Here is a 16,483-nt window from a genome sequence, read left to right as displayed (position 1 = left end):
GGCACATGTGAGGACGAGAGGTGCCATTAGACAAGAAGTTTTCCTACTCTCACTCCAGTTCCTAGCCTGGGGGAAGTATTTTGCTTGCCATATTTTATAGTTCTCTATCTTCCAAGGGTCAGAGAGATTCCTGCAAGGTCCTAGAATTTCCTGGCTTTGTGTTGTGTCTTAATGTTCTGTGGAGTTTTCACCTTTATTGAGGGCAATCTCTCTAGATGAGACATTTTGCTTCCTGGCTGGATACAGCTTTTTAAATATATATTTGGCCAAATAGTTGATAGGTGTTCTAGAGTTTTTCAGGGTGAGTGGGAGTCATTCAGAGGATGTCCTTTCATTGATATCTGAAGCTTCCTTTCAGAGTATCTATAATTATGTTGAAAATCGGAGCTGTAAGCTGGGCATGTTGGTGCATACCTTTAGTTCCAGCACTCAGGAGGCATAGGCAGGCAGATCTCTGTGAGTTCAAGGCCAGCCTGGTCTACATAGTGAGTTCCAGGACGGCTGGGGCTACAGGGAGACCCTGTCTCAAAAAAATAAAATAAAGTAAAAAATAAAAGGAAAATTGGGACTTTAGATCTAATCCTATCTCTACCAAGATTTCTGTGGGAATAACGGGCAAGTTTTAATAGTATCACCTCATGGGGTTGTTGTGAAGGGAAATTTATAATACATGAAGAGCCATTTGTTTTGTAACTGGCATCTAGACAGTATCCAATACATTTTAGCTATTTTTTGTTGTTACTATCATTATGTGTTTGTTTATTCATGAGGCATTATTAAGTACTCTCATGGGCCAGGGACTCTGCTGGGAATACAGAGATGAATAAGAGCCATGCTGCTCTCCAAAAGCATGCCGGCTGATAGAGAAGACAGACCTGTAATCAAATCATTGCAGTTTAATGCAGTGGGCATCACACTGGAAACTTGTCAAGATAGAGGCATGAGAAGCAGAAGCAATTAACAACCTAGGAAGTTGGGGAAGGTTGGCTTGGAAAAGAGCTTGGGATGAGTTGGAATTGTCAGATGAAGACCAGGCAGAGATATCCTAGTAGTGAGAATAGCATTTACAAAGGACCAGAGGGCGTGGGATCACACAGAATCTGAGAGAACTTAAGACCTGTTACATTGCTGGAACCTGTGGTTAGAAGCTGGAGAATGGGAGGAAGAAAGCCCTGCACACCTGGTAAGGAGTTAAGGGGAAGCCACTGACGTCATCCGTGTAAGGGATGGACCAAGTTTCGTCTCTGTTAGCACTAATTAGCCCTGACTATAAAGAAGGCACTGAAGGAAGAGGGTTTGAAGGCTGGGGATGTAGCCCAGTGCAGAGGGGCTTGCCCAGTGTTTGCAAGGCCCTGAGTTTGTCCCTAGCACCACAAAATAACAACAAACAAAAAAACTTCCTTCGCCTGGCATGGTGGTACATGCCTTTGATCCCAGCACTTGGGAGGCAGAGGCAGGCGGATCTCTGTGAGTTCAAGGCCAGCCTGGTCTACATAGTGAGTTCCAGGCCAGGTGGTGCTACAGGAGACCCTGTTTAAAAAAAAAAAAGACCTACTTCATACTTCTTCCGATCTTGGAAAATTATATAGCTTCTCATTTTGTAAGAGTACAGGTAAGATAAGAAATGTTATAAAAACCTCCTGAGGGACTCAGTGATTAAGAGCACTGACTGCTCTTGCAGAGGACCTGGGTTCAATTCCCAGCACCCACATGGCAGCTAAAAACGCTCCATAACTTCATTCCAGGGGATCTGACACTCTCTTCTGACCTCCACAGGCATTACACAACATGGGTGCACTTACATACATGCAGGCAATACACTCATAACATAAAATAAAAATAATAAAATATTAAAGAAAAAAAAACCCTCCTGAGCCAGGCAGTGATAGTGCAGGCCTGTGATCCCAGAATTCTGGAGGTGAAGGAGTCCAGGGCCAACCTGAGCTACGTGAAACCCTTCTTCTCCCATCTGCACCCCCCCCCCCAAAAAAAAAAGCCTGCCCCTAGGTACTGGCATTTTAGAAGGTACTTCAGGGTATGGGAGAGAAGATCAAGAGAAGAGAAAGGTCCAAGAAGGATAGAGCCATCAGTGGAATCACACTGAAGAGAGGTCAAGGAAGGAAAGGCGTGGAAGATGTTTGGGTGTGGCAGTTGGACAATCTATCAGAGTGAAAGGGTTTCATACCAGGGATAGGCCTCCAGGTTTTGTGTGACCTTACTGAGTCTAAAACTGATTTTATTTGGCAAAGCTTCGTGGCACACACCTTTAATCCCAGCACTCGGGAGGCAAAGGCAGGTGGGTGGAGTTCAAGGCTAGCCTGGACTACATAGTGAGCTCCAGGCCAGCTGAGGCTATAGGGAGACCCTGACTCAAGAAAAGGCAAAAAACAAACTGAAAAACTGATTTTATTGTCGGACTCACAACTCACATACAAACTAGATTCACAGAAATATAGTGAGGATCTTGAAGAGTTCAAATATGCTCACTTGGTTTCTAGTTACAGCTTTACTACTAACCAGCTGTATATCTGTGGGTAGGTCAGGTGACCTTGATGAACCCAGTTTCTGCGAGGTAGACATAATAACTCGGCTGGACTTGCCAAACTGAAATGGAAGCTGTGTGTGAGACAGTAAATGTAAAAGTACTTTTTTAAATGTACAGATTATACCTCATTGATACTTTGTCAGTTTTGCTTCATAGTTATTAATAAACCAGATAATGTTTAATTAAAGCCAAAATGGGTTTTGGTTCTGTGGAAATTAGCTACCTGTGCATCCAAGATCTACAAGACTACCTTGGTAGATTTTAATTGTCAAAATTAATGAGCTCTTGGAGCTAGAGAGCTGGCTCAGTGATTAAGAGCACTGACTGCTCTTGCAGAGGACCTGGTTTCAGTTCCTAGCACCCACGAGCCAGCTAACAACCATCCGTAACTCCAGTTCCCAAGGATCCGACACCCACTTCTGACCTCCATGGGTATTGTATAATACAGGTGTACTTACATCTTATAGGCAAAACACTCATACACATAAAATAATTAATAATAATAATAATAATAATGAGCTCTTGCTCAGAAGAGCTAATGTCTTACACTGATCCATTTGACAGATTTTTGTCATATTTTATTAATCTTTGATTTCTAATGTGTGTCTCTTTATTTTTTACCATTAAAAGCCAGAAAACGCTTTCTACATCTTCACTTCAAAATGAAATCCCAAAGAAAAAATCCAAGTTTGAGTCAATCACAACTAATGGAGACAGGTGAGCCAGTTGGAGTATGTGTGCACATACATTTGAAATGCATACAGAGTTCTTGAAACAGGAATGCACTTTAGAGTATACCTTGGAGGTAGCCTGTGACTGGAGTGAACGTGTTACTGGTGCTTTGATAGTTGATAAGTACTGATATGCTTATCAATTGAATTGTTATTAAAAAATATAAGAATTTGTTGGGCATGGTGGCTCATACTTGTAATCCCAGAACTTGGGATATCGAGGCAGTAAGTTCAAAGCCAGACTGATCTAAATAGATTGTTCCAGGCCAGCCGGAACTAGTGAGACCCTGCCTTGAACAAAGAAAAAAAAAAATCTTAAGACCTTGTAACTGGACCTTGTAACTTTGTTAATAGCAGTTGAATTCTGCAGTCCACTAAATAAATCTTGCACAGTGATTCTAAGAAGTAGAGACTGTGAGGGGACCAGAGAGAGATAGCTCAGCAGTTAAGAGCACTGGCTGCTTTCGCAAAGGACCCAGGTTTGAATCCCAGCACCCACATGGTGGCTAACAACCATCTGTAACTCCAGTGCCAGGGGAACCAGTGCCCTCTTCTGACCTCCATGGGCCTGTCAACAGGTGCACTTACATACATGCAGACAATATACTCATGCACATAAAACTGAAAAGAGAAAAAAATGTAGAGACCTGAATGTTTTTTCTGTGAGGTCTGTGCCTGCAGCCCTCCGCACGCAGGGCAAGAGTTAGTTTGGAGAGGCAGAGCAGAGGAAGGTGGGGTTAGGGCAATGTTGCTGTCTATCAGGATATTCCAAGCTGCTTTAGCATTCAGAAAGCCAGCATAGTGCAGATGCTGGACCGGGAGAGAATAAGATGCAACTCATTATTTTTGATTCATTTCTAGCCTGCCTAAAAGCATATTTTTATTCCTCGCTTTCCTCTCTCCTTCTCAGCGATGCTTCCTCTCATGAGCTGCTTTGTCCTAATATCCAGAGCCCGTCTGTGTTGGTGCAGTGGGCTGCTTCCCAACAGAGTCTTGGAACCAACCATTTTCCTGTTCCTCCAGGCCCAGGCATCCTGAAGTGAGACCACCTGACACACTTCCCTAAAGTCCTTGGAATCTTCTCCATTCTGAAAACTCGCATTCACAGCTCTCCCAGCCAGTGGTGGACATGGGAGCAACCAGCATAGAGGTTTACCAGGGCTGATTTTTTTTTTTTTTTCAAATTTCACAGAATATCAAGCATCTGCGAAGTTTATTCTTTCCCATTGCCTTTTTTATTTATTTGATTACTTGATTTCAGATCCTACCAAGGTGTATCTTTTTAATTAGTTTAGTTTTTAACTCTTTTTTTTCTCTCTGGTCTTTTTGAGACAGGGTCTCCCTGTAGCCCTAGCTGACCTGGAACTCACTATGTAGACCAGGCTGGCCTGGATTTCACAGAGCTTCCTGCCTCTGCCTCCCGGATGCTGGGAAGGTAAAGGCGCGGACCACCACACTTGGCTAGTCTCCTTTTATCCCTTACCTTTCCCTATTGTAGACAGAAAAATTATCTTAGCTTTCCCTAATGGTTTGATACTTAGAAGGTGACTTAGTCTTTTTGTTTTTCAGTAATCTACAAAAGCCACAGACTTGCTTTCAATATTTTCTAATTTGCTAGGTGAAATTGTAATAAATATTTTCCAATTTGAGAAAAATGTTACTGTCTAGTTTTCCTTCCTTGAGAAAGTACACCAGTGCCTTCTCATCTCTGTTAACTGCTCCATAGGAAGTTTACAAACCATATCAGCAGTGGGCTAGGCCAGCACATGTGGTTTGTCCTTTCTAAAGGACTTTCTTTTCCTTTTAATTTCATTTTATTCTCCTCTTGAAATGTTCCCGAAAAATTAGGCTTCTATGTGGTTGTTGGGAACAGCCTCAGGACCAGTGGACTGGGTTTATAGAGGAAGCTGCTTTTGACTCAGCCCAAGGAAAACAGTTGTTTTTGAGATAGAATCTTGTGTAGTACAAGCTGGCCTTGAATTTTCAATCCCCTGCTTGAGCCTCCTGTGTATGAAAACTGTTCCTGTATTGAAAAGCCTTTAGAAAAGGCAAGAAATTTCCTGGAGAGGTAGTAGGTGTTTGGAGGTATTTGGGGGACTGGCTTTTCTGCCTTGCCAACTAGTTGTCTTTTTTTATTTCTGCTATTTATTGAGCTAGGAGTCAGAGTCAGAGAAATCAGGCTCTGAATACGGTATAGGCAGGGCTGGTTTGGTCAACAACAATTGATACAAGAATAATTTCCAGGGTGGGGGCTGTAGCTCAATGGTAGATCACCTGCCCTACTTGTCTCACTTGCATGAGACCCTGGATTCAATCCCCATTTCTGCCAAACAACAAGAGTCATCATCATTATCTCCCAAGAAGCAGGTAGAGCAAAGCATTAGGAGCTTTTGGGACAATGAAAAGTTGCACAAGCTCAATCAGTACTCTTTCCTTGATTGTTGTAGTTACAGATTTAAATAGACTCTGTTGAGTTGAGGGAAGACATGTCCTGGTGGGTATTGAAACAGATACAAGGAAGCTTCTAGATATGAAATTGGAGGAAATTGTAATAGACCCTTTCATTACCCTTGTCCTGCACGCCTTGTTTTATTTGCATACTCTTTTTCTTAAGGTTTATTTTTATTATGTGCATGTCTCTATGTGTGTATGCTGTGTATGTGGAGGTACCCATGGAGACCAGAAGAGGGCCCATCTCCTCTGGAGCTGGAGTTAAGAGGTGGCTGTGAGCTGCCCTAAATGGGTGCTGAGAACCAAACTTGGGTCCTCTGGAAGAGCAGTATGTGCTGCTAGCCACTGAGCCATCTTCCTGGCTCTGCACTTACTCTTGCCTTTTCTGTGCTCCTGCACATTCATCAGTTAGGAAAGCCTCAGTCCATTCTTTTCATATAGACGTTCTTTTCATATAGACAGGGTGGGGACAATATTATCAAATGGGAGTGTCTTCTGATTCTAGCCATAGAAGTATTTGGCTTAGCAATTAGGAGGAAGTGTCACCAGTAGTAAGGCTCTCTGGAATTTCTTCTGTGTAATGAAATGCTGGTCACTAGGTGTGGTTTAGGATTCAGGAAAGGAGGATCTGCAAGGGGAACTACGGAGTTGTTGCTCTGTTGACACAGCTTGGGATAGTCCAGAGTCTGTTTAAAGGGAAGAAAAAAAAAAAAAAGACCCAGATTTGTGTTTTACTTTAAAGAATGTCCTGAGGACATGTACTCTGGAGGCAGAGGCAGGTGGATCTCTGAGTTCAAGGCCAGCCTGGTCTACATAGTAAATTCCAGGTCAGCCTGGGCTACAGGGAGACCCTGTTTCAAAAAGACCAAAAATAAATAAATATTGTCCTAAGAGAAGTAAAGGACTTCCTTTGGGAATTATCTGGAGAAGGGCAGAAGGTGACCTTCTGGCAGTAATCCTTGTCTTGGGTCTGAGGGCACCTCTCAACAGTCATTGAAACCTGCAGGTCCCCACCCAGGAATGCCTGTTGTATGTATAGAACAGATTCTACATACAATACCAATGACTTACAGATTCTTTGAAATGGGACTGCTTAGGTAACTCTGCTAAAAGGACAGAAGACTTATCCATTACATTGACAAAATGGAGGCTGTGCTAGACAGCTTCAGTTGTCAACTTGATACACCAGGGAAGAAGGAACCTCAGTTGGGGGAATTTCCTCTATTGGTTTGGCCTATGAACATGTCTGTGAGGCATTTTCTTCATCATTGAGTGATATAGAAGGGCCCAGCCCACTATGGGCACTAAACAACCCTGGGCTGGCGATCCTGAGTTGTATAAGAAAACAGGCTGAGCATAGGCCAGTGAGCAAGCCAGTAAGCAGTGTTCCTCCTTGGTCTCTGCTTCAGCACCTGCCTCCAGGTTCCTGCTTGGAATTCCTGCCTTGGTGTCCCTCAAAGATGGACTGTGATCAGGATGTGTAAGCCAGATAAAATCTTTTCCTTCCAAAGTTGGTTTGGGTGAGAATGTTTTATCACAGCAATAGAAAACTAACTAGGACAGAGACATTATGGACAATTATAGAAAGCCTGGCATGTGGTGTAACAGTTTGCCATCCTTTGCTCCCTTCTCCACTAAGTGTCACAGAATACTCTGTTGTTGTTTGAGACAAGGTCTCATACTGTAGCCCAGACTGTCCTGGAATTTACTATATAGCCCAAGCTGGCCTCAAACTTACAGCAGTCCTCCTGCCTCAGCCTCCTGAAAGCTGAGATTACAGGTGTGAGCAGCTGCACCCAGCTCCCCTCCCCCTAAATTCTTGATAAAGGGAATGATAATCTGTAAGCCAGTAGCTGCAGAGGAAAACCTGGTTTCCTTTCCATAAAATCTCTTTTAAGAGAGGACTGAATATCCCTAGGGTGCAAAACAGTAGTTTCTTAGGAGCTGTACCTCATCACAGGGCTATGCAGAGCATAAGCTTATAATTGGTAACCTATCCAAAGGATTCTACATCATCACAAATATGCCTGTTTCAGCATTTGGAAGCATTTGGAATCTTTAATGAATCTGAAACACTATCCTTGGCTCTTGAGAGGTGATATTTATTTTGGTCTCAAATGTAAGAGAAGATGCTGCAGGAGGCTGTGTGTGGTTTGGGTTGGCATTGTTTTCTGATGGCCACCTTACCTGTGCAGTTCAATTTCAGCAAATACTGTCTTGTGTGTATAGAGCAATGCGCTTGATGGTGGGAATTCAAATAGTTACTTACGCCCCTGAGTTCCTGGAATGTACCCTTAAGTTTTATGTCCAACTTACGAGATTTTTCTACTCAGCTTTTCCCCAGACTTGGCTCTGGACTCGCCAGGCACTGACCACTTTGTCATCATTGCCCAACTGAAGGAAGAAGTGGCTACTCTGAAGAAGATGCTGCATCAAAAGGATCAGATGATCCTAGAGAAAGAGAAGAAGGTATGATTTAACACCTTTCAGGCCAGAATGATGCAAGATTAAGATGCATGGATGAGATATGGTGCTTGCAGTCTTTGACCAAGTTAACAGACATAATGTGTAAAATCCAGCTGAGGATGTAGCTCAGTAGCAAAATACCTGTCAGTGTACACCAAGCAGGCCTTGGCATCAATCCTCAGCAGCACACACAAAAAACAGTGTGAGCTCTTATGGAAGGTTACCATCTCAGTACTGAATCAGTTGTCAGATGTGTTAATTGCACACCTATAGTCCCAGTTGTCAAGGTAGGCAAGAAGGATGGTGAATTCTAGACCAGCCTGGACTATATAGTAAGACTCTGTCTCAAAAACAAACATATAAAAAGGACAAGATGCTGTGTGAGCCTGGAATTGGGATGTGAAATGGTAATTCTATAATTGAAATGGGTTGCTGTCACATTGTTTCATTTCAAGTAGCTCTGGCTATCTTAGCACTCCCTGTGTAGACCAAACTGGTCTTGAACTAAGAGATCTGCCTGCCTCTGCCTTTCAAGTGTACCACCCTGCTGGGCTTATAATCGAAATGTTTAATGCTCCCAGGCTAAAAGAACCTGATGCCCACATCTCCTTCCTCCATGGTGTGTTCAAGTGGACCTTTCTGTATTTTTTGTTTTTAGGGTGTTCCCCCCCCCACACACAAGGTTACTCTTAAAAATTCATATTTTGGGGACTGGTGAGATAGCTAAATGGCTAAGAACAGTGGCTGCTCTTGCAGAAGACCTGGGTTTGGTTCTCAGCACCCAAATGGCAGTTAATGACAGTCCGTAACTCCAGATCCAAGGGATGTGATGCTCTCTTCTGGTTTCCACAGGCATTGCATACACATGTGCACTTATATACATGTATGCAAAACACTCATACACATAAAAGTGGGGGTTGGTTTTGTTTATTTGAAACAGGGTCTCATTATTTAGCCCTGGTTGGCCTGGAACTTGCTCTGTAGAGCTGGCCTTGAAGTCAGATCCATCTGCCCTGCCTTTTCAGAGTGCTAAACATAAAGGGCTGCATCACCATGCCAAGCAAGATTCTTATTTTTGACTAAACTCAGATTTAGAAGTAGGAGCTTTCATCATAGTCTGCATCTCAAAAGTGTAGAATGGCTCACAAATTTGCATGTCACCCTTTTTTTTTTTTTTTCAATGTGTATGACTATATTGCCTGCATGTAAGTACACTCCTGTCATGCAATGCCCACGGGGGTGAGAAGAAGGCATCAGATTCCCCTGAACTGAAGTTACAGATAGTTATTAGCCACCATGTGAGTGCTTGGAATCAAACCCATGTCCTCTGCAAGAGCAGCCAATGCTCTTAACTGCCGAGCCATCTCTCCAGTCCCAGCTCTATGACTTCCTCTTTTTTTTTTTGTCTTTTTGACAGTTGCAGCTAGCCAGGAACTTCCTGTGTTCACAGAGATCTGCCTGCCTCCGCCTCCTAAGGGCTGGGTTTAAAGGTGTGTGGCACCGTGCCCAGCTCTACTTGACCCTTTCTAAATCTCAGATTTGTAATCTGTAAAGTGAAAATATGACTCCTACAGGGCTGCGGAGGTCGGAAGAGGGTGTTGGGTCCCTTGGAACTGGAGTTATGGATGGTTGTTTGCTACCATGTGGGTGCTGGGAATTGAACTCAGGTTTTCTGCAAGAGCAGCTAGTACTCTTGACTGACTACTGAGCGAATTCTCCAGTCCTTAATTTAAAACACAACACATACACACACACCCACAAATAATAGGTCCATTGAGATGGCTCAGTGGGGAAAGCTCTGGCAAAAAAGCCTGACAACCTGAGTTTGATCCCATGTATCGGTATCGATGTAAAAGTAGAAGAACATCACGGTCCACAAAGTTCTCCTTTGACTTTCACACATGCTGTGTCACACACATGTCCACACATCAGATACACAAATAATAAACAAAATGTTAAAGATTATAAAAGATTGAATGAGGCAGTAAAACCAGTTTTTTGGAATTGAAAGCAGTGCTTAACTCTCAAGGGTCCTCTCAAACCCAGTCATTTCGACTTTTTATTTGTACCTGAGCATTTGGAAGGTTGTAGGCATATATTAAACACAAAAAATGTCTTTTTTTTTTTTTTTTTTTGTCTTTTTGAGACAGGGTCTCCCTTTAGCCCCAGCTAGCCTAGAACTTAATATATAGACCAGATTGGCCTTGAACGCACAGAGATCCACTTACCTCTGCCTCTCAAGTGCTGGGACTAAAGGTATGTACCACCACTCCCGGCACAAAAAAAAAAATCTTAAAAACTTAGTAGGAATTTAAGTATCAGAAGTTTTTTGCTACTGTTGTTTTTTGAGACAATTGTCTCACTATAATATAGCCCAGGCTGCTCTTGAACTGGAGGCAGCCCTACTACCTTAGCCTCTTGAGTGCTGGGATTACAACCATGTACCACTGTGACGAGACAGAAATGTTAATTCAGAGCAGGGAGGTGGTGTATATCTGCAGTCCCATCTGCTTGGGAAACTGTTGCAGGAGGGTGTCTTGAGCCCAGGACTTGGGGGATAAGCCTGGATAATGAACCTATCAGAAAGGAGGGCAGGGAAGAAGAAGGGGAGGAGGGGGAGGGAAATGGTAGCTCAGGAGTGTGAGTCTTCAGGAAAGCTTTTAAAAATAGGCTTTGGCAGAACAAAAAAAAAAAAAGATTAAAAAAAATAATAATAAGTTGGGTGTGGTGGTGCATGCCTTTAGTCCCAGCACTGGGGAGGCAGAGGCAGGCAGATCTCTGTGAGTTTAAGGTGAGCCTGGTCTACATAGTGAGTTCCAGGCCAGCTATAGGGAGACCTTGTCTCAAAAAATAAAAGACCAAGCTGGGCATGGTGGCACATGCCTTTAATCCCAGCACTCAGGAGGCAGAGGCAGGCAGATCTCTGTGAATTCAAGGCCAGCCTGGTCTACATAGTGAGTTCCAGGACAGCTGGGGCTACAGAGAGACCTTGTCTCAAAAAGACCAAAAAATAAATAAATACATAAATACATAAATAACAAGATAAAAAAGGGTTTCATAGGTATGGATCATCAGGAGAGCCACAGATTCCATTAATTTGGAAGGCATCTAGCTGTCTAATACTAAAACAATCATTACGAAGAAGTTTCTTCTGATCATGCTGCTCTTTTCCTTCAGATTACAGAGCTGAAGGCTGATTTTCAGTACCAGGAATCCCAGATGAGGGCCAAAATGAACCAGATGGAGAAAGCCCACAAAGAAGCCACAGAGCAATTGCAGGTGATTCTTCTGTGGCAACCTGTGTGCTCGGCTGATTGCATTTTAAGTAATCCTCTCAGATTATTTTTCTCTAATTTTTGGATAAGTTTTTGTCTTTTTCTCTCAAAAAACTGGAATTAACAAATGTGCTTTTTGACTTTTTTTTTTTTTTTTTTAATATACGAGATGTGAGTCCAGATGTCTGAATTATAGATTCTGCTTACCGCACTCATTAAGGCACTCTGTGGTTTGTCTGTGTTGCACAAATCATCTTTTGGGGTTTTTTTGTTTTGTTTTGTTTTGGTTTTGGTTTGTTTTTTTTTTTTTTTTTGGTCTTTCGAGACAGGGTCTCCCTGTAGCCCCAGCTGGCCTGGAACTCACTATGTAGACCAGGCTGGCCTCAAACCTAGCCTTGAACTCACAATCATCTTTTTGTAACAATGACTCTGAAGAGAGCCAGGCTCACCAGTTCACTTCTAGAAACACTTTCTTACTTGAGCCGTCAAGCCTCAGAATTTCTGTTTCCTGTTTCTTAAATAGCTCTTTGCTTCCTGACCTTACATTGTCTTTATCTGCATGGAAAACCTACTATCAATTGTCATTATCTGTTAAACTTTTTTTTTCCTGGAAAGCATTTCCTAGACTGTTAAAACCCTTCTTGCACTGATTTTTTTTATTTTTTAAGGCCAAAAACCGAGAGCTCCTGAAGCAGGCAGCCGCCTTGTCCAAGAGCAAGAAATCTGAGAAGTCAGGCGCTATAACCTCTCCATGACAGACCAAAGGAGGCTCCCAGCAACAGCAGACAGTTGTTCTGGGTTAGGGTTGGCGCTAGCTGTTCTCTGGGAATTGCAAGGTTTCTTACAAAATCTCTATTTTATTATAATTATCCTCCTTCGGTCGAATGTAGTGGGCTGAGTGAGAACATCTGGTTGTGGTGTGTTAAGACTGCATGCTGAGTGTTTGGGGTTTCAGGCCAGTTCTTCCCTCTCTTCCTTATCTTCCCTCATCTTCCTCTTCACTCCTTTTCTCCTGTTCTAGCCTCCTCCTCTTCCTCTCCTCCCTCCCTCTACTCCCTCTGTCTCTTTTGGTACTCTGTTTTCTGTGGTGGTCACTGCTTAGTGTTGTGTGCAGAATGTTTTCTCTCCATCGTTGCATCCTGCCATACCCATGAACAGTCTGGCATCAACTGTGTCTCACTGCCACCCTCTGAACTTTGAAAACTGCCACCTTAAGACTGTACAGGGAGAGAGGCTTTCTCTCTCCAATAAATCTCTGCTTCAGGGTGTACTCTTGGGTTTTTTCCAGGTGTATTATGTACGAACTTTGTACTATATAGACAGAGTTTTATTTATTTTTTAAAAAAAGGAAACTTTTTCTTGATAAAGGAATAATGGTAGCCTAGCTAATTCTTGTAAATGCGATCCCTCTTGGAAAAATAAAACAAAATCAGTCCTGTTTGCTAGCTTTTAGTAAAGAATCGGGTCTTTTCTTTGTTGTTACCTTGGAGTCTTAAAAACTGATTGCTAAGGTAAAGTGTTTGATGTGTAAGGATGGAGTTAAGTGCCTTTTGGAGGATTTTGTGGAAACGTTTGAGGAGAGACTGAGGAAGGTTGCAAAGATTTGAACAATCTGTCCTTTTAAATGAGGGCAGAAAGAAAGGTTGTCCAGGTTGTACTGGACACTGCCTCCTCTACCCTCCTTGTTCTTTTCTGCAACTGATTTTAAATTCCCACACTGCCACTTTTTGTAAAATGCGTGCCCTTCTCTTGCTTATGCCAGCTGTCATGTCAGGCCGTTGTCAGAACACGTTTTTTTTTTTTACAGGAGCAGATTCAATTGAGATAATATGAACTCTAGAGCGCTTCTTGGGGTTAGTATGGGCTGCTCAGGTGCAGGCTGAAAGCTAACTGGGGGAAGCATCACTGTGCTTTCTTCCCACTCCTTGCCCTGCCCTGTGCACTCCCTGCTTTAATGGAAATGTTTAGGAAACAAGCACTTCTTGAAAGTGGCTGGGCCAGCGTTGTATGGAACCTGTTGACCTGTAGGCACATGGAAAGGGGCATAAGTTCGCATTGCTCTCTGCACTGTCCACGGGATATTTACGAAAGAAACTAGAGACGTGTGATATCTGCCATGGCACAGGACAAAACTACCCTGAAATCATTCATGCAGGCAGGTACTGAGTTACGAGCTATCATGAAGGCAGGTGACATTTGTACCTCAGGCCTCTGACACTGTAACAGTCACTTCACCTTGTTAGAAGCAAACGGTCTGTAATTGGTGATTGTTCTCAGAAGAGGAGCCGCACAGAGTTGGACAGAGGCGGCAGTGAGGGGCTTCTCCCTGATAGGAGATATGATGGACCATGTTGCTTATATATTACCCCAGTTTGGGATGTCATTTTCCCTTCTCAGCAAGGGAAGCTGCCGTGCTAAATAGTTTTGTAACTTTTTGAATGAGAAACTTTTAGGTAAAGATAAACTGTTACAATATTTTTCAGATGCATTTGTGTTGGCTATGGGAAAAGATGGTAGAAAAAAACAAGTCATGGTTTTTGAAAAAAAAATTTAAAGACTGAGAAATTCTGTTAAATGTGACAATATAAAAACATTCATTTAGTTTTATACTAAATCTTTTTTTAAGGTCTTCAGCATTTAATATAAAGCAAACCCACACGTTTTCTAACTTTACCATGCATTCCTAAATGGGAAAGAAGAACCCTCAGTCTTGAAATTTTGATTTAAAAAAAAAAATCATGATAGCGTTTCACCGTGAAATTGAGTAGCTAACTTTTGGTAACACCTTTTGTTTCTTTGTATGTTTGTAATAATGGACATTTTAAAATACAGGAATGTTTTGGTTTGTACAGACTTTGACAATGTGTGTTAATAAAAATTCATATTGACTCAAGTATAATTGCTGGGTTTTGACTTTTTTTCCCTTTCCCCTCCCCTCCTCTCCTCTCCTCTCCCCTTTTTTTCTTTTCTGTGCTGTGGATGGAACCCAGGGTCTTGCTCATCCTAGGCCAGCACCAAACCACTGAGCTACATGTGTTTATTTCTTGCTGGTTCACCAATACACATATCCCACACTCCCCTTGAACTCTAAAAATAGTTTTTCTTGCTTATAGACCAATAAGGAATTTCAAGTCAGGAATTACAGAGTGTTATTACTGCAGGACAAGTTTCCCTAAACTTTAATGATTTAAATTTTAATATGCCTAAATATCCTGTTAGTGGATAGTTTAGGTCAAGGACAGGAATTTTTCTGTTCTACAATATCTGGGTTCTCAGGAAGACTGGAAGTTGATGGGGCAGGAATCATCTCTGAAGGCTGTTCACTGGGTCAAGAGCTCCTGGGTAGCAGTCTGGCAGTGCTGACCAGGTCACTTGTGCTCTCTGTAATTTAGTGTTCCCTCGCTTGGCCTCAAGGTAATCAGACTTCTTATGCAGCTCCTGAAGACTTCATGCACCAGCGAACAGAATGGAAGCTGCGTTCCATCTCACCTGCGCCAGAGGTCACACACCCTCACCACCACTCCTTGTCAAAGCAGTCAGAGGCCCAGGCAGACCTGAGAAGAGGACATACAGATCTTTTCAATGATAATTTAGTGTCAATAGCCTGTGGGACGGAAGCTATTGTGACTATCGTAAAATATGATCTGCCACAAGGAGTAGATTTTGAAACAACCAGATCCACAAGAGTAAGGCAGAAGCTGCAGTGTCTGTCCTTCCCACAAGATTTCCCCATCTTTCCTCCAGTATTCCATTGGTTGCAGAGGTCAGATTACCACCACTATTAATAGAGAGTGGGAGGGGATTACCCACATGTATTCAACCCAAGGAGCAAGAGCCACTAGTGTCCACCTTGAGATGGCTGACACACTGACATTGGCTTATAACATTGTTACTGTGTGGACTTGGGATCTGAAGGCAGCAATGAAAATTGACATTTTTGAAAGTTGTTCATATTTTTTAGTTATCACTAGGATCAGTGACTTCTTTACTTAGCCATTATGAGGTTTCCCTGCAGATTTTCAGTCTTATTTGAAAACAGGTTATGCTAGGATAATAACGTCCTTGTAATCCCAGCACTCTGAAAGTAAAGTAAGACAGGAGGATCAGGAATCTGAGGCCAGCCTGTGCTATATAGAACCTGTCTAAAAAAAAACACAATCACCTACAACAAAACTATGGTGCGCAGTGAAGTTAGACTACCTGCTTTTGAATCTTCTCTGTTAACCTTAAGATTGTAGTGAGGGGCTAGAGAGATGGCTCATCAGTTAAGAGCACTGGCTGCTCTTGCAGATGGCCCAGATTCAGTTCCCAGCACCCACATGGCAGCTAACAACCATCTGAAACTCCAGTTCCAGGGGCTACAACGCTCTCCTGACCTTCGTGGGTATTGTATGACATGGGTACACTTAGGTACAGGCAGGCAATACACTCAAAACACAAAATAATAAAAAAAGATTGGAGGGAGGATTAAATAATACATAGAGAAACCATGAGGACAATGCTTGAAACAGTTTGCATTCTGTGGAAGTTGTTAGTACTCATGATTCCATTTTTTTATTTTTTATCTATTTATTTTTGTCTTTTTGAGACAAAGTCTCCCTGTAGCCCCAGCTGTCCTATGTAGACCAGGCTGGCCTTGAACTCACAGAGATCCGTCTGCATCCACCTCCAGAATGCTGGGATTAAAGGTATGTGCTACCATGCCTGGCATGCTTCTGTTTATGTATGTATTTGACCTGTATGTATGTAATTTGCACCATATGTGTGTGGTACCCACAAAGGCCAGAAGAGGCTGTCAGGTCTCCTGAAACTGGAGTTATGGACAGTTGTTAGCCATAAAGTGAGTGCTGGGAACCCAACCCCAGTCCTCTGAAAGAGCAGCCAGTGCTCATAACCACTGAGCCATTGCTCCAGCCCTGTTTTCTCTTTCTTGAGAGGGAAGATGATAGAAGGAAAAATTAGAATGAACCTGCCCTCCCACCTGACAACTCCCTCCTCCTCCTCCTCCTCCTCCT

General features: G+C 42.7%; 1 protein-coding gene across 2 annotated transcripts in view; it reads left to right on the top strand.

The window, feature by feature from the left end:
* Fam76a (family with sequence similarity 76 member A) overlaps positions 1-14,367 on the top strand; it is a 28,337-nt gene extending 13,970 nt beyond the window's left edge. The window contains exons 6-10 of one of the 2 annotated variants that reach the window (XM_008836756.3): positions 3,176-3,262; positions 4,187-4,315; positions 8,061-8,196; positions 11,371-11,472; positions 12,137-14,367. In XM_008836756.3, the coding sequence (XP_008834978.1) occupies positions 3,176-3,262; positions 4,187-4,315; positions 8,061-8,196; positions 11,371-11,472; positions 12,137-12,223 (541 nt within the window). In that variant the 3' untranslated portion in view covers positions 12,224-14,367. The remainder of the gene's footprint in view (positions 1-3,175; positions 3,263-4,186; positions 4,316-8,060; positions 8,197-11,370; positions 11,473-12,136) is intronic. The other variant, XM_008836757.3, reaches the window with a different exon arrangement.
* Positions 14,368-16,483: the final 2,116 nt, after the last annotated feature.

The sequence above is a fragment of the Nannospalax galili genome, unplaced genomic scaffold (assembly GCF_000622305.1).
Source record: "Nannospalax galili isolate Female #2095 unplaced genomic scaffold, S.galili_v1.0 scaffold1798, whole genome shotgun sequence".
Lineage (NCBI taxonomy): Eukaryota > Metazoa > Chordata > Mammalia > Rodentia > Spalacidae > Nannospalax > Nannospalax galili.
This window is presented reverse-complemented; position numbering and strand designations above follow the sequence as displayed.